General features: G+C 42.7%; 1 protein-coding gene across 1 annotated transcript in view; it reads left to right on the top strand.

The window, feature by feature from the left end:
* LOC135116218 (retinal homeobox protein Rx2-like) overlaps positions 1-22,500 on the top strand; it is a 77,500-nt gene that overhangs the window by 37,968 nt on the left and 17,032 nt on the right. Inside the window, 1 exon segment of the mRNA XM_064033567.1 lies at positions 9,332-9,600. Within this exon segment, the coding sequence (XP_063889637.1) occupies positions 9,332-9,600 (269 nt within the window).

Below are 22,500 nucleotides of genomic sequence, written 5' to 3'. Positions count from 1 at the left end.
TTTTTTTTAAGCACAAGGAAAGAGGACCAAAGCGCAAAACACAAATTCAAGAAAAAAGCCCGTTAATTGTCTCCCCCATAAAATGATGATGATGGTAATGATGATGATGATGATGATAGTAATGATTACAAAGCCAACAAATTTTGGAAGGATCTCGACATCTTACAAACATTCCCAACTGATGTATTTTTTTTTTTTTTTTCATAAAGGAGACTCATCTTTATAGATTTCAAATAAGAATAAATACATCCCATTTGATAATCCGGTCCTGCATACATAACGCAACATTTCATGCATAAAACTGAATTGATCTATATATTACCCGGTATTCTTGAGGATATGTTATGTTTAGTTGCGTTATGATAACGATACCAACACTCCTCATCCAAGGTTTAAAAGAAGGTTAGACAAATAAGTTGAAATAATCAAGTATATTTCAAACAAGGACTGCCACATATAGGCCAGACGGCTTGGTGCACCTTCCCTTATTTTCTTATATTCGTATGTTCTTGTAGTACATTCATCCTGAACAAAACTAATATATACTCAATATTCTATTCTAATAAGTATTGAACGTCTAACTTCTTATACAACACGGCAAATCTCCATTACTGAAAACGCACCAGTGACACGCATTTCATCCGTAACAAGGAAGTAACGTACACCAAACATACCATTCTCACAAGTACCGAACATTTAGCATCCATCACAGATCGGCTGATCCCCATGCAGTACTGGCAATTCACCCATAGCTCGCATTGCATCACTAACAACAAATGAATATACACTCCATCTCCTGTTCGTGCAAGTATCGAACACTTAGCATCCATCACAGTAAGGTAAATCTGAATGCAGTATGTAATTCACTTATAACACACGATTCCTCCAAAACAACAATGAAAAATATACATCCAACCTTCCATTCTTGCAAGTATCAGACGCCGAACATCCATCGCTGCACGGTGAATCCCCAACACAGATAAGAAGACAAAGGAGCAACTGTGTGTTAATGGAGATTAGCTCATACCAGTGTCGGTGTTCTTTTGCGCCACTTAATTCACTCTCAGGCTTAGGAGGTCACCGTTTCGCTTCGTCACTCCACTCTTGAGAACCTCAGCGCTCCTTCCTTGCTTTCCCTTCCAGCCTCCGTCACGTTATCGGCTTCATCTCCGCCTCATCTGAAGAGAGCGGCATAATGACCGTGATAAGTAGGAGATACAGAATACACTCCCCTTGCTTTCTCTCCTCGCTAATTATGAACCTCCTCCCATTAAGAAATTGCCAGACCGGCGGGAAGGTTGGGGAAAAAAATAGGACTTGAATGCTTCTTATCCCGCCGTGTGATGTGTGATGACGGTTCGGATAAGCGAGGAAGAGTGCGGTTAAGAGAGAGAGAGAGAGAGAGGGGGGGGGGATCGCTTGCTACGAAAGAGTGGAAGAATAAAACGAACGAGAAAGAAGAAAATGTGAAAAATTTAAAGACAAACGAGGAAGAGAGAGATAAATAAGTATTAGTGTGAAAAAAGAAGTGAGAAAAAAATAAGATAAAAGAGGAGATAGATAGAGGAGCTAAGAATGGAAGTAGTGAATGATTCAAGAGAAAGAGAGAGAGAGAGAGAGAGAGAGAGAGAGAGAGAGAGAGAGAGAGAGAGAGAGAGAGAGAGAGAGAGAGAGAGAGAGAGAGAGACATTATCGGCTATTACTGAGTGTTCTTGTGTCCATTATCGGCCTTAATGGAGAGAGCGACCCGAAGTGTGGAGAGAATCATTAATTAGCCAGGTGTGTGTGTGTGTGTGCGTGTGTGTGTGTGTGTGTGTGTGCGTGTGTGTGTGTTGAAACGTCCATGTGTTTGATGTTACGAGGAGAATGAAAAATGATGCTAACTTAATCTAACCTTACTTCACCTTACCTTAAGTTTCCTCTCTTCTCCTCTCCTCTCCTCTCCTTACTAAACCTAACCTTAACTCACCTAGTTTAACCTTACCTTTCCTAGTGTAACCTTACCTATCCTTGTCTAACTTTACCATACTTTGTCTAACCTGATCTTACCTTCCCTTGCTTCACCTAACCTAACTTTACGTAACTTAACCTTACATAACCTGAGGAAAACTGCAAACAACAAATTAAAAAGAAGCGAAAGAAAAAACTAAACAAAGAAACACCAGTCGTACATATCAATATAAAGAGAGAGAGAGAGAGAGAGAGAGAGAGAGAGAGAGAGAGAGAGAGAGAGAGAGAGAGAGAGAGAGAGAGAGAGAGAGAGAGAGCGCTTCAACTCCACAATAGTTACTCGGCAAATATAATCCACTTACCTGAACATTCCTCTAATGATGTGAGGAAATTATATCGCACTCCACATTATAACTCAATCAACCTGGCCGTGGCGCTAACAGCCTGAGTTACGCTGAATTAAGGTGTGTTAGATTAAGATGGAAGGAAGAGAGAAGTTAGTGAGGGCGTAGAGAGAGAGAGAGAGAGAGAGAGAGAGAGAGAGAGAGAGAGAGAGAGAGAGAGAGAGAGAGAGAGAGAGAGAGAGAGGGAGAGAGAGAGGGGGGAGGGATTGTCAACTATATAGGAAACTTAGGTGTTGTGAGGGACGGAAGAGGAGAGAGAGAGAGAGAGAGAGAGAGAGAGAGAGAGGGAGAGGGAGAGGAGGAAGACAGTGAGAGAGGCAGGTGTTGAAGTATGAGAAGCATCGATCGAGAGTTGAGACGTGCCAGAGAGAGAGAGAGAGAGAGAGAGAGAGAGAGAGAGAGAGAGAGAGAGAGAGAGAGAGAGAGGGAGTTTCGTACAGGTGTTTCAAGAAAGCTATGGAAGGAAATATCTTTCATCTCGCTCAATGGTATTTCTCTCTCTCTCTCTCTCTCTCTCTCTCTCTCTCTCTCTCTCTCTCTCTATTTTACCTTTATTGTTAGAGAGAGAGAGAGAGAGAGAGAGAGAGAGAGAGAGAGAGAGAGAGAGAGAGAGAGAGAGAGAGAGAGAATTAATTAATTAATTAATTAAGCAGAGATACGAACATGAAATAAAACAGAAGAAAAGAGAAGGGAAGAGAAGAGAATGATGAAATAAAAAAAATAACTATACGAGCAGAGAGAGAGAGAGAGAGAGAGAGAGAGAGAGAGAGAGAGAGAGAGAGAGAGAGAGGGACCACCACCACCACCTCTGATATGCCGAACCTCTTGATGTTCCTCTTATGGATGCTCAGAAGCCCCTCAATTCCCTCCCTTCCCTCTATTCCTTCTCTTCCCTTCCCTCCCCTCCCCTCCCTCCTCTCTCCAGGGCGGCCCGAGGAATGCTGATTGTGTTTTGGAAGCTAAAAGTGCATAGATGTTCTTGTTTTGGTTGTGGGGCAGCGGCGGCGTGGCGGTCTGGCGGCGATAGAGGCCAAATGGGATGATGGGGCTTTGATTTTTTTGTGTGTGATGTTTTTTTTTTTTTTTTTTGTGTGTGTGTGTGTGCGCGTGTTTCTTAGCGTGTGTGTGTGTGTGTGTGTGTGTGTGTGTGTGTGTGTTTCTTAGCGTGTGTGTGTGTGTGTGTGTGTTTTTCTTAGCGTGTGTGTGTGTGTGTGTGTGTGTGTGTGTGTGTGTGTGTGTGTGTGTGTGTTTCTTAGCGTGTGTGTGTGTGTGTGTGTGTGTGTGTTTTATATGGGCCATAACGTAAACTGCACTTATTATATCTCGTTAATCTTTTCGTTTTTGTGGTTAATAAAAATCTATCTATCTTTCTCTATCTGTGTATACGTACGTACATGCATTCATCTATAGAAACATATACTCATTCATTAACAAAAACGTTCCTGCATTATATACATACATATTCCTGCAGACATCCTTGAAATTAACATCTGTAATTTATTATTCTTCTTCTGAAATGAAAAATAGTGATGAGAAATAGGTATCAAATTATCACTTTAAATCTAATGATAAATATGGTTCAAGTGTTTTCATATGAAGAATGAATAATGATGGTGAAGTTCTCTGGATACTGCAAGATACACTCGTCTATACACCAGTAATCTCGGGTTTGGCTGTTTGGTTTGTAAAAAAAAAAAAAAAAAGTCGAAGGAATGCCTGAGTTTCTTTAACATGCCTCCTTTTTGGACTGGAATGCGTATTTTTCTTTTATCCTTGAATGCGTCTGTTTTTTTTTTTTTTTTTCTTTACGTTATCTTTTTTTGCTCCTCCATCCCTCCTTCACATGACCATCTGTCGGTGAGCACTTCAATAACTCAATTACACATTCTTGGTAGATACACGAAAATCTACTCGTTATCATGGCTTTCACTTCACCCTTTTAAAAACCCCTTTCACCCCTTTTCCCTCCGGCTCACCTCCTCTCATCCTCCCACTTGCTCCTCCTACCTGCTGCCTCTTCACCTATTCGCCACCAATCATGAATGAACACATCAAAATGACAAGCGGTGAAACGTTGTGAAAGGCGGCTTACGGAGCGGCGGGCAGGCCACTTGTTAACCCTGATAGGAGGTGACATTTTACATAGCCGTATAATTGAAATCCATTGTAAACATGGCTTTATCGGCGTATTAAGGAGATAAGCTAGAAGTATTTAGCCTATTAGTGAACACACGAGAGCTTTATCATCACCGCATCTCGCCTCGGAGTCTTCCCCTCTCGGGCCGGGCGTAGTAAGGATGGAGGTTCAGGAGTGGAGGTTCCAGGTGCCGCCTTTGGGTACACCACCAGCGGCTCTTCCATTAGGCACCGGCCCACCGCCCTCGTGCCTCGACTCGCCCTCCGATAAACACTCCTCTAATTTGCTGGCAGCCACGGGTGTGCGGAATGATGAATGCATTAAGATAAACATGATAAACTCCTCCTGGAAAAAAAGAAGCCGAGGAGTATTGACATATAACTCGTTGTTGTTAAAGTACAGAAAGGAAAGGATGTAAGTGGTACACGCAGCAAATAAAAGGAAAAGAATTAAGATAAACATGATAAACTCTAGCTTGAAAAAAAGAATGCAGGATAGTACTGGCATATAAGTTGTAGTCATTGAAGTAAAGAGAGGAAAAGATGTCAGTAATATACGCAGCGAATTAAAGAAAAGAATTATGTTAAACACGATAAACTCAATAAGAATGAACATTACAGACTCCCGCCTGGAGAAGAAGATGCAGTATTGTATTGTCATATAAATCTTAGGCGTTAAAGTAAAGAGTGGTAAGAAAGTAGATGGTATATGCAAAAATAAATAAACTAATAGATAAATAAATAAATAAAATTAAATAGTGAATAAACATGATAAACTTGAAAAGACACCGGGAACAAATCATACATAAAACAGCACCGAGTGATAAAAATGTAAATAATGTAAGAAATTAATAAAAGAAAAAACTTACCACGACGTAATTCATATCAATAACTATTAAATTCTCCTCCTCATCATATTATAATAATAATAATAATAATAATAGTAATAATAATAATAACATTATTATTATTATTATTATTATTATTATTATTATTATTATTATTATTATTATTATCATTGTTATTATGATCATTATTATTATTATTAACATTTTTAATGTAATAATAATAATAATAATAATAATAATTATTATTATTATTATTATTATTATTATTATTGTTATTATTATTATTATTATTATTATTATTATTATTATTATTATTATAATTACTACTGCTCGTACTTTAATTTATTTTATCATTATTATTATTATTATTATTATTATTATTATTATTATTATAAATACTGTTGTAGAGAGAGAGAGAGAGAGAGAGAGAGAGCGAGCACCAGCAGCACCAAAAAGTACAAGATAACCACCACTCATTACACGGAAGGCAGCAAGCAAAAAGCTCCACAACTTCCTTTAAAAGCATCACGTTACCAGCTGTTCCTCTCTGTCCCTCCCTCCCCTTCCTCCTCGAAGTGAAGACAGAACGCAGGGAACTCAGGAAATAAAAAGGAAGAGAAGAGGGCATCCAAACAGCTTAGTACGAGAAGATACACGCGCGAATCGTTAAAATAATAATTGAAATGCAAATCTATAATTCAATCAGTCCAGACCTTAGATGCAACATGAGCAGTGTGTCGTAGCGCGTTAGTCTGTGTGTGTGTGTGTGTGCACGTGTACAAAAAAGAGAGAGAGAGAGAGAGAGAGAGAGAGAGAGAGAGAGAGAGAGAGAGAGAGAGAGAGAGAGAGAGAGGGGGGGGGGGGGCATTTAAAAAGAATGTTACATTGCATGTTCTCACACTAGATAGCGTTGAAATTTGGTACGTTAACTTTTGCCCCATCATCATCATCATCATCATCATCATCATCATCATCATCATCATCATCATCATCATCATCATCATCATCAGCGACAACCAATACTAATCTACAGACACACGCCTTCTAATCTTTCCACATGGTTTTATAAGTTTCCTTCGTCGTCGATTTCTTTGCACGATTAATTTTTTTTTTTCTAGGTTTGCCTGCATTTTTTTTTTTTTTATTTCCCTTGGTTTCAATGTAACTTTTTTTTTTTTTTTGCGGTGCCTTACATTAGCCAATCAATCCTTGGTGTCACATTCAGAACAGCAAAGACAGTCTTATACACAGGCAGCGGCTAGCCAACTAACACTCCCCGGTGGCGTCAACAGTCTAAGTAACGACACGTGGTTATATAAAGACATCATTGTTCTTAGCTTTATCACCACACACGAAAGCTAGATCATTCATAAGAGAAAGTAATGGCGTGATAGCAATAATGTACGACCCCAATGCCATAGAAGCTGTATCCTGGCAGTAAAAGCAGCCATATATAGGAGTTTGGTGTTATTTTCGCCTTTATTTCCACAACACGATCGGCGGTATGATATTACGAGAGTGTGGAAGTTGCTATGACACGCGATACCTTGGGGAGCGCCACGTCACTGCTCAGAGCTTCACGTGGCTTATGAATCTATATGTAACTGAAGTCTCGAGGTGATAAGCTTCAAAACGCCAATGGATCTAATATCATCTTGAGGTTTGTAAATTAAAAGAAACCCTAGCATACTTTGGTTTGATGTTCTTTGCACGATCGATATTATAACCAAAGAAGAAATCAAGATGAGACGAAAAACGAGAAAGGAAGAAGAACGGAATGGAGGAGGAAAAGTATAATCAATATTACCCCCATAAATTCTCGTTTCTTACCCTTTATTCTTTGTCCACTAAATGACAGATCACTAACGCCACTGGTCTAAGCGAAGTTAAGATCGCTTTGCTGCGGTGCTGTCTGAAGATGTTTGTGGCGTTTGTGGTTTTGTTGGAAAAAGACCCGTAACTTTTAAACGCAGATTAGGAAGAAATTTGGGAAGTTTTGTCAGAGGGACGGTATCAAGACACTTCCCTTAATTTTGGATTTTCGTTTTTTAGGGAGCCATTTCTCTTTAGGGACTGGTATCTTCAGTGGACCTTTTTTTGCTGTCTTTTTGTTGCCCTTGGCCAGAACCCCTCTTACATAAAAAAAAAAAAAAAATCCGTTCAAAAGATTGTCTAGTTAAGCCTTTATCGTGCCGGCCGTAGTGGAGGTCAGAAAAGGAGTGCTGGTAGTGTTAAAAGGTAATGGATTATATAAAGTTGTGTCATTAGAAATCGTCGCCTGTCACCTCATTCTCATCGTCACCCCTGCGTCACTCACCTAGTCGTCTTGAGATCGTGGAGGGAGGAAATGTCGTGGAGTGGGTGGTGGTGGTGGTGGTGGTTCCTGCCCTAACTGAACACTGAAGAGGCAGACCACCCAGGTGAAAGAACAGGTGTTGATTTAAGATTACCCCCTTCTCTCTCTCTCTCTCTCTCTCTCTCTCTCTCTCTCTCTCTCTCTCTCTCTCTCTCTGTCTGATAGCATCTCCCCAGCGCACGCCTCACCCTCCAGCTATCCCATATACCTGTACTGTCCTAATAAGGTGCACCACCTCATACCTGCTACCACACGCCACCACCACCACCACCACCACCACTGCCGCCACCACCACTGCCGCCACCACCATTAGCATAAGCAAAGGGTTACCTATTGACAAAAATCTGGCATGAATATGAAAGCTAAACTATGTAACCTGTTGTATTTGCCCGTGATGGACTAGTGAATGGGGAGAGACGTAAGGAAATGAAGGGAAACAAAGAAAGAGGAAGAAAGAACAGTATTCATCTTTCTATCCATCATCATTTTTATCACCATCATCGTCGTCGTCGTCGTCGTCATCATCATCATCATCATCATCATCATCATCATCATCATTGTCGTCATTGCAGTCGTCATCATCATCATCATCATCATCATCATCATCATCATCATTATCATCATTGTCGTCATTGCAGTCGTCATCATCATCATCACCATCGTCGTCATTGCAGTCGTCATCATCATCATCACCAATGATCACAAATAATAATCAATACCTGTAATAATGTAAACAGCAATTACTACAATAACAACAGCAACAACAGCAACAGCAACAACAACAACAATAACAACAACATCAACAATAACACTACCAACAATAAAAACAACACCACCACCTCTACCACCACCACCAGCAGTGTGGCCAACAACAGCTGACCGGCGGAACACGAAACAGCAGCCACAAAATTGCTTATTGATCGCTGCTTTTGTGCGCCGGAAGTGTCGTGATTGGGCGAGTGGCCGCCATACTGCCGCCATGAACTCGCTCACTCGCGCGCCGTCCCGCCACTTTGGCCGCGAACAATAACAAAAATAACACTCATAACAAAACACTCACGCACTCACGAAGAAAAAAAAAAGCGAACAAGTGATGCATTTTTTCGTCACCATTCATTGTTTTGTTAATGATTTGTTACTTAGTGTTGCTGTCTTTTGTCTCGTTATTGATGTTTTTGCGTTTTTTCTTGTCTTTTTAACAGACATAACAATGTTTAAAAATAATATGACATTTATATTTTTTCATTGTTATTAATAGTTCTGGTAATGATTCTTTTTTTTTTATTAATTTATTTCATTTTCCATGTTTTCGCATTTTTCCTTCATATTTTAGTTTCTCATTCACATTACAACATGTTTAATGTGGTGCCAGTCATATGTTCATTTTGTTCATTCATGGCATCTCATAGCACTGTCTCCCTAGCTTGTTGTGGCAGTCAGTAGGCATCCTGAAGGTGCCACGTGACACAACCTCCCTTCATAGCCTCTTAACAAGGGCACACATTCCCGAGGCGCCCTGGACGAGGCCCTGGGGAGTGAGTCCCAGCATTGAGTCATCCGCTGTTGTCAAGCCACGCACGGGAAAATAAGGAAATGTAAGAAATAGAATGGAGACTTAACAGCATTATCCCTGCCAGAGGACGCTCGTGGAACTGGCGGCGGCGGCAGCGGCGGCGGCGGGGGAGCAGGAGATGGACGAGGCGGCGGCGGTGATGGCGGGCTGGGCGGAGAGGGGACACAGGACCTCGGCTCGGACGCGAAGAAGAAGCACCGCAGGAACCGCACCACCTTCACCACCTACCAGCTGCACGAACTGGAGCGAGCCTTTGAGAAGAGCCACTACCCAGACGTGTATTCCAGGGAGGAGCTGGCACTCAAGGTCAACCTTCCTGAAGTGAGAGTACAGGTGAGGAGATGGAGCTGTCTGTCTGTCTGTTTGTTTGTATGTACCTGTTTTAATGTTTACAGTATTCAGTAAGCTCGTAATGTCACTGAATTGTGTGTGTGTGTGTGTGTGTGTGTGTGTGTGTGTGTGTGTGTAGGTCAGTAACGCGCGCAGTGGCCAACCAACACACAAACACACATAAGGAAACAAAGGAGCAGGTAAAGCCTAATTAAGCAGCAACTTTCACTCTTTCCTCTCTCTAAAGGTTCGCCACCTTGTCACCTGAAGTTCCAGTAGTCACGCACGTAAACACACACACACACACACACACACACACACACACACACACACACAGCACAGGCGGGCCACAAGTGTTCACTCCATGCAGGGGACGCCGCTAATTACCGTCACTCGCTACCTAACAGCCGCCATCAATTATGCAGGTGCAGGGCCACACTCCCAGGAGACACACGATAGTAAGATTCAAACACACACACACACACACACACACACACACACACACACACACACACACACACACACACACACAGTATCCAACCTTCGATTCCGTACCTTCCAACCTTTCTCTCTCTCTCTCTCTCTCTCTCTCTCTCTCTCTCTCTCTCTCTCTCTCTCTCTCTCTCTTCCTGGTGCGGAGAGGGAAAATAAAGTCGGAGTTGGCAGCGGGCAGGGAAACGGAGAAGGGCCCACTCTTGTTTTCCCGCCATTAACCCGGCAAATGGCGTTACAATTGGCGAGAACGGAGCAACCAGGGATAAGAGCTGCCTTTCCCCGCGTCCACCGACTTGAAGTTACCTCATTTTGACCATCCTCGCTATATACATTTTCTTCTTTCTTCTTTCTCTTTTTTCTTTCTCTTTTTCGTCCGTTTTTCCCGTCTTTTTCCTTTTTCCAAATCTTCTTCGTATTTTCTATTAATTTTCTCTTCTTTTCGCCTTTTTCTGTGTTCTTTTTGTTGTTGTTTTCTGTTTTATTTGTCTTTTTTGCCTATTTTTTCCTTCTTTTTCCCCTTTTCCCGTGTGTTGTCTTTTTTTTTGTTTTCGTTGATTTCTGTGTTTTGTTTTGTATTGTTTTATTTTTTTCGTATTTTTGTTTTGTGATGAAATTTTGGATTATCTTAATTTCATGTCTTTATTTTTGTGTTGCTTGTGTCGATATTTCTTGATTTTTGTTGTTTTAGTTGGAAAAGATCAGTAGGCGAGTCGTGGATACGGAAAGAAAAGTAAAGAAAAATAAGGGAAAAATGAGTAATTGAAGTAAGGAAAATATATGAATAACAGAGAAAAAAGAAAAATATTCATGGTCTATTAATAAGCGAGTTTTTCCTTCGTTTTATAGTTTGTTTTCGTTCGTTTTACCTACTTTTCTTTGCACTTTTTCCGTTTCCTTCTTTTTCTTTTTCATTTCGTTTATTCCTCAGCTTTCCTTTTCCTTAGCTACTTCCTCCTCCCTCCATCTCCTCCCCTTGTCCCTTCCCCTGATTTCCTTCATCCCTTGGTCCTTCTGTTTCACTCATCCTCTTCCTCCACCATCTCAGTCTCTTCTCTTTCTTCTTCACCTCCTCTTTACCTTCCTTCTCATAGTCCATTATCTTTCTCTTCCTTCATTTCCTCTTTGTGCTATCTCCTCCTCCTCCTCCTCCTCCTCCTCCTCCTCCTCCTCCTCCTCCTCCTCCTCCTCCTCCTCCTCCTCCTTCTCATCTTCCACTTCTTCCTCCTCCATTTCGTCCTTTCCCTTTCTCCACAATCTTCCTTTATCCTCATCCGTCTGCTTCTCCTTCCTCTTCCTCTTCCCTGCTCCTCCTTCTCCTTCATCCTCCGGGCCGGGTGCTCCCACCTCCCCCCGTCACCTGTGAGTGTATTAATTAAGTTATAACAAGGTGAGTAATGACGACGTGTGTGGCTCCGCTGGCGAGACTTGGCAATGACGCAACTCAAGTCCTCAACACAATCAATTATCACAGTTTCTCCTCATTAGACCCATAGTGACCGCCCCCCTCCCTCCCCTCCCTCTGCCTCACCCCTTCCCTCTCTCCTCCTCTCCTTGCCTCCTTGCCTCCACCTTCCCTCCATCGTGTCCTTGCTTTCCTCCCTCCCCTTCCTTGCCTCCTTGCCTCCCCTTTCCCCTCCTCCTTGCCTCCTCCCTTCCTCACTCCTTTTCTCCCTCCTTTCCTCCTTGCTTCCATCTCCCCTCCCTTGCTTCTGTCTCTCTTCTCTCCTTGCCTTCTCCTTCTCTTGCTTCTCCCCTTTCCTTCTCCTTTCACTCCTTCTCTCCCTCTTTCCCTCCCATCCCTCCTTTCCTTACCTAAAAACCTTTCCTCACTCCTCCTTTCTCTCCTTTCCTTGCCTCCCTCCTGTCCTTCCTTCCCTCCCTCCTTTCTTTTGCCTCCACCTTCCCTTATTCCTTCCCTTCCTTCTCTTCTCACTCCTTCCCTCCCTCCTCTCCTTCTCTCCTTTCCTTACTCCTTCTCTCCCTTCTCTCGCTCCTTCTTTCCTCCCTCCATCTTCCCTCCCTCCTGTCCTTGCTTCCCTTTCATTATCTCTCTTCCCTCTCTCCTTGCCACACCTTCCCGCCTTCCTCCTACCCTCCCTTGCTTTCCTCTCGCTGTCTCTTGCTCCTGCCCTTCTTCTTTCTCTTCTTATTTCTTCCTTCTCTCCTTCTTTCTCTCCTTATCTTCCTCTTGCTGTTTCTCTTACTCCTTTACTTCATTATCTTGTATTTTTTCTAGTCTTGAATCCTTGTCTTATTCCTTTCTCTCTCTCTCTCTCTCTCTCTCTCTCTCTCTCTCTCTCTCTCTCTCTCTCTCTCTCTCTCTCTCTCTCTCTCTCTCTCTCTCTCTCTCTCTCTCTCTCTCTCTCTCTCTCTCTGTATGTTTTAAAAGCTGACGAAAGTGAGAAAAATTGAGTGCGCTGCCAACGAGAGAGAGAGAGAGAGAGAGAGAGAGAGAGAGAGAGAGAGAGAGAGAGAGAGAGAGAGAGAGAGAGAGAATGAGGGAATGAGTTTATGGGTGAACTAAGGGGAAGAAGGAAGGACACCATTAGGACATCACATCCCATTACTTTCTCCCCACCAATAGCTGACCTGCATCACCACCACATTGAAAGTGGGGGAGGGGGGGAGAGAGGGGAGACAGAGGGCGAGAATGGAGGAAAAAGATGGAGGTATGGGAGGTGAGGCTGTCTCTCAGTCTCTCATCTAGGAAAGGGAGGAGGAAAGTAAAGGAAAAGGGAGGAAAAAAGGGAAAAGGAGGGAAAAAAAAGGGAAATTAGGGTCTTGTTTGGGAAAGGAAGGCGGGAGAGGAAAGAGGGAGAGGAGGAAAAGGTGCTTGTTTACTAGGGAGGAAAGAAGAGGCAGAGAGGCGCTTTTAGAGAGAGAGAGAGAGAGAGAGAGAGAGAAAGAGAGAGAGAGAGAGAGAGAGACGCACCATTCTCTCTCTCTCTCTCTCTCTCTCTCTCTCTCTCTCCGTCTCTCCAATTACCTCTCCTTCACACCTTCCCTCCCTCAAATCCACTGTAAGCACCTCATTCCTTCTCCCTCCCTCCCTCCCTGCCGCTCCTCCTCCCTGCCTCCCTGCCTCCCTGCACCTGTTCCACTAATCAATAAGTGGTGAGAGTGCCGGATACGCCCCTCTTCCCTGCCGCTATAATCCACCTTCGCATATCAGCTGAATTAATCAGTCATTATAATTGATCCAGCACTGAAGCGTTCTTAATTGAAACACTCGCACAATTACGACTCTAATTAACAGCTAGCTTGGTGGTGCTGCGGGGGGCGGCGGGGGTAAGGGGGGACGCGCCAGCAGTAGGGGGCGGTAGGGCGGGGGGTTAGGGAGCGTGTATCCTGCGGCTGTGGGCGTCTGCATGTGGCGGTGGTGGTGGTGGTGGTGGTGGTGGTAGATGGTTGCTTGGGTATGGTGGGGATTGTGGATGACTGGTTTGTTAGTATGTGGTGGTGGTGGTGGTGGAAGAATATGTTGGTTGTGGTGGTGGATGGATGTAGTGGATGGTTGGCTGAGTATGGTAGGGATAGTGGATGAGTGGTTTATTAGTGTGGAGGAATGGTGTACGTGGATGACTGGTCTACGTACGTGGTTGTGGTGGAGAAGGGTGGACGGTGTGGATGGATTATTGTTTTATTTATATGTGGTTATGGTGATGAAAGCGAATGGTGTATACAGATGGTGTGTGTGTGTGTGTGTGTGTGTGTGTGTAGGTGGTTGTGCTGGAGGAGAGTGGATGGTGTTGATGGGTTGCTGGCTTGATAGTGGCGATGGTGATTCTTCAAACAATAATGGTGGGAGTCGTGTATATTTTCTTCATACGCACTCTCCACAGTTCCCCTGCGAGGATTGTCATGGCATTAATACAACCGAATGATCTAACATGATAAATAGATAATGACTCTGATAGCAAACCTAACCTAACCTGACCAACCTAACCTGACCTATCCTATCCTATCCTATCCTAACCTAACCTTACTTAACCTATCCTAACCCAACCCAACCTAAACTAACCAAACCAAACGTTACCTAACCTAACCTTACATAACCTAACCAACCTATCCTAACTTAACTGAATTATCTAACTTGATACATAAATAATCACTCTGATGGCATAAGTAGTAAAGTTATAAATAGGATACATCAAAGTGCAGTTCGTTATGCGTAATGACTTAATATAACATAATGACAAAAAGCTGCTCGGAAGTTGTAAGCTGTTGATGGATTGACTGATTGTCTCTCATACGTAAGGGAGAAAGATGTATGGAAAAAAAAAAGGAAAAATATATTAAGTCATTTGTCCTCCTAAAAATCAAATCTTCATAGTAATAGTAGTAATATCCATCACAATACAGTATTCGAGCCCAACAGAAGCTTTCCTCCTCATTCTTTCCCCCTTCTGCTACGGGCCTCACGCAACACGCAGCAATGCTAAGCTTGACACGCGAAACATTTAACGAAGATCCCATGAAAGTTGACGTGCGAAGGTTTGCGAGTGTTGAGTGAAGCGTCCAGTCTTTTAACATATTTAGGAGATGAAGAATCCCATCGAAAAGAAATATGTGCAGTCATCCAGTGTCACATGACGGAAAGGACTTACTCATATGATTATTGCCTTTGTCCGATAACCTCTTGTCAACTTCTGATACTGGGTCAACTTCCATCGAAAAATCCTTTAAGAGACCCCCCAGTTTTATTATTGACAGTTATTTCATTCCTCAGCGTACTACCTCATCCATGTTCTTTAAACGCACTTAGTCATCCACCTCAGAACACAATATAAAGGAAGCTGCAAGAAGCCACTAGGTCTACACGAGGCAGTCCCTGTATGAAATATAACTACGTATTTCCCCCTAGCATCCCCGTCCTTACTTTCTCTCTGTCTTTCTCCTTTTCGTCTTTACCCTGGTGCTATATGACCGTGATGACTTACGGTCTTAGTTATTTTTTGCGTAAGAGGGAATCAGGCTAAGTGCAACAAAATACAGAAAAAAGAGTATTGTGAGAGAATTACTAAAGACAGAAATCCCACGCATTTAATTTAACATCTTGATAACTCTTATAATGCACTACTACCGTCAGTGTTGTCTCGCTGCACGCAGTAAACACTCAGTACATTCTCGTTCATGGGCGTGAGAATGCACAGTGGTAGTCGTGGTGCCTTCAAAGCCCACATTCACATTTAATTTTATTGTCCAGTGCTTTTACCATTCATCAATATTAAAAGGCATCTAAAATTTTTGCTTGGGGTATCCTGGAATAGACGAGCGGCACCTACAGGAGTGTGCAGCTTGTGGTGGGTAGTTCTTTGTCCGGACTGATGGTGGTTGTGGTGATGGTGGTGATGATGGTGGTGATGATGGTGGTGATGATGGTATTTTGCAGACCGCTCATACGCAATATTGTTGTAAACTTAATTTTCTATCCGTTGATAAAAATGCAGAGAGAGAGAGAGAGAGAGAGAGAGAGAGAGAGAGAGAGAGAGAGAGAGAGAGAGAGAGAGAGAGAGAGAGAGAGAGAGAGAGAGAGAGAGATTGGTAGTGGTTATGACGGAAATGAATTTATCGCAGTTAACTAATTTGCATTTTTAGTCTATCTGAATAATTCATTAATATATTAATTAATCTCGAAATCAGAATTCAATAGCACGAAACGGTCAGGAATTTTCACCACCCAACGTGAAATGACTGGGGACGCAGTTTTTGGATATAATCTAATTACAAAGATTTTTCCTACAGTAGTCTAAAAAAGAAATTAGCAGAGAGAGTTCGCGTTTCCTCCACATAAACTTCCTCCACAGTCTTCCTCCTCCTCCTCCACCGCCATCCACATACAGCATTCTCTCCATTTTCCTTTCTTCTTCCATCCTTCTGCTTTTCCCTTTCTTTTTTCCTTATCTTTTGAATCCTCCTCCCCGCTCTCCTTTCTTCCTTCGCCTGTGCTTCATTCTCCGCTTCTTCCTCTTCCTTCATCTTTTGCCCCTAACCTTCCTCCACCCTTCATGAATTTCCTCTCCCGTTCCTGCCTTTCTTTTTCACTCTCACCGCATCCTTCCCTTCGTCCATCACCCACTCTACTCCTCCCTCCTCCCTCCTCCCTCCTTCCTCCTCTCCAGCCACCCCTCCATTCCATCGACGGCTCCTTCTTTCCTTCCTCACTTCGCTACTTCCTTCCTTCCTTCATTCCTTCACCCTCTATCTGTTGTCCTTTCCTCCTTCCCTATCTCCAGTCAGTGCCACTTCCCCTCCCATCCTCACTCTCCCTTCCCCGCCCCTCCCTTCGTCCTTTCCTTCTTCTATCTTCTATTATTGTATTTTTACTGTTCCTTCCCTATCTTTCATTCTTTTTTCCTTCCTTCGTCACCCTCATTCCTCTCTTTCATCATTCCTTTCTCCTTCCCCACTCTGAAATTACCCTCCTTCCTACACATTCTCCTTCTGTCTGTTCGTTATCTATTCCTTCACTATCCGTCTCTCCTTCTCTTTCCAGTCTCCCCTACTCTATCCACTTCCCCAGTCATCACTTCCTCATTCTCTCCCTCCCCTACCTCCCTAACACACACGTCCTTCTCTTCCAACTCGTCACTATTCCCTCCACTTCCCCAGTTCACTTACTCCTCTCCCTCCCAGCACACTCTCCTCTCTCCAGCTTGCCTTATTTCCTCCCGTCCTCATCACCTCCCTCCCCTCCCTTTTCCTGCCTCACAACACTCTGTCCTTCTGTCTCCAACCGCTACTATTCCCTCCCTCCTTCACCCGACCATTTTCTCATCCACTCCCCCTCCCTCCCCAGCGCCCTACTTCTTACAGTGATGAAAGACAAACACAGTAAAGGTCATGACGTAAACAACATAACGTCAGCGCGTAATGTTATTGGCGCATGAGTTCTCAATCGCGTAACAGGAGAAAAGTTTGCTCTCCCCACCGGCCCGAGGGAGGACAGGTGGCGACGAGCAGCACGGCCTCACCTGTTTGTACGTGACATTACAGGTGTTCTGAAGTTGTGATGTTACCTGTGCTCGTGTGTGTGTGTGTTGGGGGAGGGGGGAGCTGTGTGTGTGTGTGTGTGTGTGTGTGTGTGTATGTGTGGGTGGGTGTGTGGGTGAGTGAAATCTAATTTACGTCAGAGGAAGAAAGCATGAAGGGAAGGAGGGAACTAAAGGGAAGTAAGATGTAGTAATGGAAAGGAAGGTCAGAGAGAGAGAGAGAGAGAGAGAGAGAGAGAGAGAGAATGTTACTAAAGGTGAGGAAAGAGGAAGTAAATGGCAGACGAAATTTAGAAATATAACGAATATAAAAGAAAGGATGAGTTTCTAATTGATGTGAAAAAGAATGTGCAAAAATATATTCTTGTAACATTATAATAACTACTTCCTTGCAATTACTCTTTTTTTCGTTCCCATTCACCTATTTACAATTATCTCTTCTTATTCCCTATTTGCATTCTTATTGTACATTATTCCAGTTACATTTTCTGTTTTTTTTTTATTTCTTCACTTCTCTTCTTCCTCGAGCTCTCTCATGTCTCTCCTCTAATTAGGCCAATCAACGGAATGTATGCTCTTTGTCTGTCTGTCTGTCTGTCTGTCTCTTTGCCTGTTTGTCTTTCTATCCTTCTGTTTGTCTGTTCAGTCAGTCAGTTTGTCTGTCTGTCTGTCTGTCTGTCTGTCTGTCTGTCTGTCTGTCTGTCTGTCTGTCTTTCTATCCTTTTGTTTATCTGTTCAATCTGTCAGTTTGTCTGTCTGTCTGTCTGTCTGTCTGTCTGTCTGTCTGTCTGTCTGTCTGTCTGTCTGCCTGTTTGTCTTTCTGTCCTTCTGTCTGTCTGTTTGTCTGTCTGTCTGTCTGTCTGTCTATTTGTCTGTCTGTCTGTCTGTCTGTCTGCCTGCCTGTATGTATGTCTCTCTCTCTCTCTCTCTCTCTCTCTCTCTCTCTCTCTCTCTCTCTCTCTCTCTCTCTCTCTCTCTCTCTCTCTCACACACACACACACACACACACACACACACACACACACACACACACACCACAAGTATAATACGTACCACTATTACTGTCATCTCCTCCTCCTCCTCCTCCTTCTCCTCCTTGTCCTCCTCCTCCTCCTCCTCCTCCTCCTCCAGGCTAACGGTTAGTGTCGGATCTAATTGCAGTGGCGCCGTCATGGGTTGTAAATGGGTGTTGTAGTGTCTCGGTGGTCGCTTGTTTGTCCTGCTAACGAGGCTATTGTTGCCCTCTGATTCCCCCGCGCGTCTGTGTGTCTGCTTGGGGTTTTGCTTCACAGGTTAATGTGTGTGTGTGTGTGTGTGTGTGTGTGTGTGTGTGTGTGTGTGTGTGTGTTGTTTTGTATTTGTGATTTAATTGATTTGATTGATTGATATGCTGTTAGTGTGTCTGTTTGTATGTGTTTATCTTTTTTTGTTTGTCCTATTTTATAATTTTATTTGTTTATTTATTTGGCTGATCGATTTGATGTTCACATATTAATTTGCCCATATCTTTATTTTTACCTCTTTTTTTATTCTATTTCGTTCTATTTTTTTCTTTTCGACTTGTATTTTTTATTATTATTTTTTTTCTTCTATTCCCTGTACCAGTCCTCGTGTTGCATGGCACGTCACTTTGGTTTTTGCTTGGTGGGGACTGTGTGTGCTTTATTTATATCACCATTTTGCTAATTATATATCACGTGTCCTCCTATCACCCCTGTCTTCCCCTCACCTTCCCCTCTCCTCAATATTCCCCTTCCCCTTTTTTTCCTACCTTCACTCCCCTCTCTTTCCCTCGCCTTTCTCTCTTCTTCCTTACCATCATTTCCTTCCTCTATACCTCCAATCCTGTCTCTTCACTCACCTTTCCCTCTTCCTTATCTTTCTCTCTCTCTTTCCCAAACCTTCCTTCTTCATTCGCTTCCTTCACTCCTCACTCTCCCCAGCTCCTTCCTCCCCCTCTCTCTCCTCTCCCGTCCCTTCCCCTGCCCTGCCCTCCCCGCACACCTGTCTCCAGTAATTACACACCTGCACCGCCATGTGTCTCGACCAACTAACGAGACAATTGATTACTGTATCACGCTAGTCTGTGTCTCCACCTCCGCCTCCCCCTCTCGCTGGCCCTTTGTTCCTCTCTCTCTCTCTGTCTCTCTCTCTCTCTCTCTCTCTCTCTCTCTCTCTCTCTCTCTCTCTCTCCTTTTGTCGTATTTTGATTATTTGTTTGTTTTTGTGTGTGTTTTTTTTTGTTGGACTTTTTGTTCTTGTGTTTTTTCTTTATTATTCTTGTTCATGTTTTTGTTTCATCGTCATCATCATCTTCTTCTTCTTCTTCTTCTTCTTCTTCTTCTTCTTCTTCTTCTTCTTCTTCTTCTTCTTCTTCTTCTTCTTCTTCTTCTTCTTCTTCTTCTTCTTCTTCTTCTTCTTCTTCTTCTTCTTCTTCTTCTTCTTCTTCTTCTTCTTCTTCTTCTTCTTCTTCTTCTTCTTCTTCTTCTTCTTCTTCTTCTTCTTCTTCTTCTTCTTCTTCTTCTTCTTCTTCTTCTTCTTCTTCTTCTTCTTCTTCTTCTTCTTCTTCTTCTTCTTCTTCTTCTTCTTCTTCTTCTTCTTCTTCTTCTTCTTCTTCTTCTTCTTCTTCTTCTTCTTCTTCTTCTTCTTCTTCTTCTTCTTCTTCTTCTTCTTCTTCTTCTTCTTCTTCTTCTTCTTCTTCTTCTTCTTCTTCTTCTTCTTCTTCTTCTTCTTCTTCTTCTTCTTCTTCTTCTTCTTCTTCTTCTTCTTCTTCTTCTTCTTCTTCTTCTTCTTCTTCTTCTTCTTCTTCTTCTTCTTCTTCTTCTTCTTCTTCTTCTTCTTCTTCTTCTTCCCATCACCATCCCCTGCTTCGCCATAAATCAATCAGAAGAACCGTGCCAACAAAAACACACAGTAAAGACAGGCAGTGATAAGCCATCATTACTGTCAGTGTGTGGGTGACTTCCCTGCATGACAGACAAACGGCTTCCTCACACGGCACTTCAGAAACTCTCATACTCTTTCCTCTTTTTTTCCCCCTCTTGTTTTCCTCTTGTGTTCCTCTTGTGTTCCTATCGTGTTCCTCTTGTGTCCTCGTTTCTTTCTCTCTTGACCTTCTCTTGGATTTTTTTGTATTGTGGCTTGTTTCTCAGTCTCCGCTTCTTGTTTTCTTTGTTATGTTTCTACTGATGCCTTCTCTTCTCTTCTTTCTCATTTTCTGTTAGCCTTGATTCCTCCTCTTGTTTTCCTATTGGTTTTTCTTCTCTATTTTTTGTGTTTCTCTCGTGGATTTTCATTTTATTTTAGCTTTCTTTCTCTTCCTCCTTCTCTTCTTCCAGTCTCCTTGTCTTTTTCCTCTTCTTTTGTTCCTGTTTCTTCTTCTCCTTGGATTTTCCTTTATTTAGCTTAATTTCTCTTCCTCCGTTTCTTTTCCTCCTTCTCCTCTGATTCTTCCTTTCTCCTTGCCTTCTTTCTCGTCTGTTCCTGTTCCTCTATCTCCTCCTTCTCCTCCTTCTCTTCCATCTTCTTTTCTCTTCTTCTTCCTCTTCTGTTGCTCTTGAATCCTTCTCTTCTCTTCCTCGTTTTCTGTTTTCTCTCTCCTTGCCTTTTCCCCTCTTCTTTTTTTTTTTTTTTTCTCCTCTCCTCCTAGTCTTCCTCGTAAACTCTCTCCTTGCCTTCCTCTTCTTCCACTTCCTCCTCCTCCTCTTGTATTCTTCTTTTTCTCTTGTTTTCTTTCCCTTCTGGTCTTGTAACGTCCTCCTCCTCCTCCTCCTCCTCCTCCTCCTCCTCCTCCTCCTCCTCCTCCTCCTCCTCCTCCTCCTCGTGTTTTCCTCTTCAACTCGCCTCTTGCTTTCCTATGATACGCTTTCCTGCTTAATCAAAGAAGGAAAAATACACTTCATCTTTTTCGCTCCTTGCCTTCTTTCCCTCGTGATTCTTGGTGTCGTCAAGGAAAAATGGGATGAAAAGGAAGACGCGATGATAAAAGTGAGGGAAAAGGGAGAGTGGATAAAGGAAAACAAAGGCGGTGAATAATGAAGGAAATAAATATAAATCTTCTTAAGCTGGATTTTGTACTGCAGGAGGGAGAGAGGGAAGGGAGAGTGAGAGGGGGAAGGGAGAAATGTGAGAGGAGAGAGGGTTTGTTAAGTCCCAATGATCCTTAGAACATGACAGGAAAAAATCGAAAATGCAAGGGTCACTCTCTCTCTCTCTCTCTCTCTCTCTCTCTCTCTCTCTCTCTCTCTCTCTCTCTCTCTCTCTCTCTCTCTCTCTCTCTCTCTGTTTCATTTTTATTTCTTATTCATTGCAGTTATTCGCTTTTTCTTCTCTTTCCATATTTGTTTTCTTATTTGTTGCATTTTTTTACGTTTCTCTTTGTTATAGTTTTTTTTTTAATGGATTACATTTCTCTCTCTCTCTCTCTCTCTCTCTCTCTCTCTCTCTCTCTCTCTCTCTCTCTCTCTCTCTCTCTCTCTCTCTCTCTCTCTCTCTCTCTCTCTCTCTCTCTCTCTCTCTCTCTCTCTCAGTGTGTGTGTGTGTGTGTGTGTGTGTGTGTGTGTGTGTGTGTGTGTGTGTGTGTGTGTGTGTGTGTGTGTGTGTGTATGTGTTAAGCCATTATCTCTTCTTTCCTCTTATCTTCATTTCAGTAACTCATTTATACCTTTATTTATTGATTCTCCTATTTATCACTTCTTATTTTATCTTCCCTTTATTCCCCATTCATGCCGTCTTTCCCTTTTCCCTTGTTTCCCTACGCACTCTTCCCACAGTCGTCCCCTCATTAACTAAAGGGAGTATTTACACAGCATTTAATAATAGTAATCCCCGACCTAATGCTCCCCTCTCCTTTTCCCCTCACTCCCCCTCATCCCCCCGAGGGTATGTCACCAGCAGAGGAAGAGGAGGAGGGCGGGTGGTTAGCAGGGAGGCAGGGAAGGGAGGGAGGAAGGGAGGAAGAGTGAGAAAGTGAAAAGAAAGGAAAGAGTCAGAAGATTAAAAGAGAAATAGGAAAGGGGGAATGAAAATGTGAATATTATTAAAAGAAGCAGAGAGAGAGAGAGAGAGAGAGAGAGAGAGAGAGAGAGAGAGAGAGAGAGAGAGAGATGTAAATTAAGAGATGAAATTAACACGAAAGCATAAAAATGGAAAGATGAATTAATAAAAAGATGAATGACTAAAACTAAAAAGAAAACAAAAAAAATGGAAAAATGAGAGAAAACGAAAGGTAAATAATAAATAAGATGGCACGAAGCGAGAGAGAGAGAGAGAGAGAGAGAGAGAGAGAGAGAGAGAGAGAGAGAGAGAGAGAGAGAGAGAGAGAGAGAGAGTCAAATAAAAAGAAAACACACCTATTTTTTGGGGGGATAGATTACTATAAGTTAAAGTTAGACTAGACGAGATAACCTAACAAACC

Source organism: Scylla paramamosain, chromosome 30, assembly GCF_035594125.1.
Source record: "Scylla paramamosain isolate STU-SP2022 chromosome 30, ASM3559412v1, whole genome shotgun sequence".
Taxonomy (NCBI): Eukaryota; Metazoa; Arthropoda; class Malacostraca; order Decapoda; family Portunidae; genus Scylla; species Scylla paramamosain.
The sequence above is the reverse complement of the archived record's forward strand: the minus strand, read 5'-3'. Positions and strand labels throughout refer to the sequence as shown.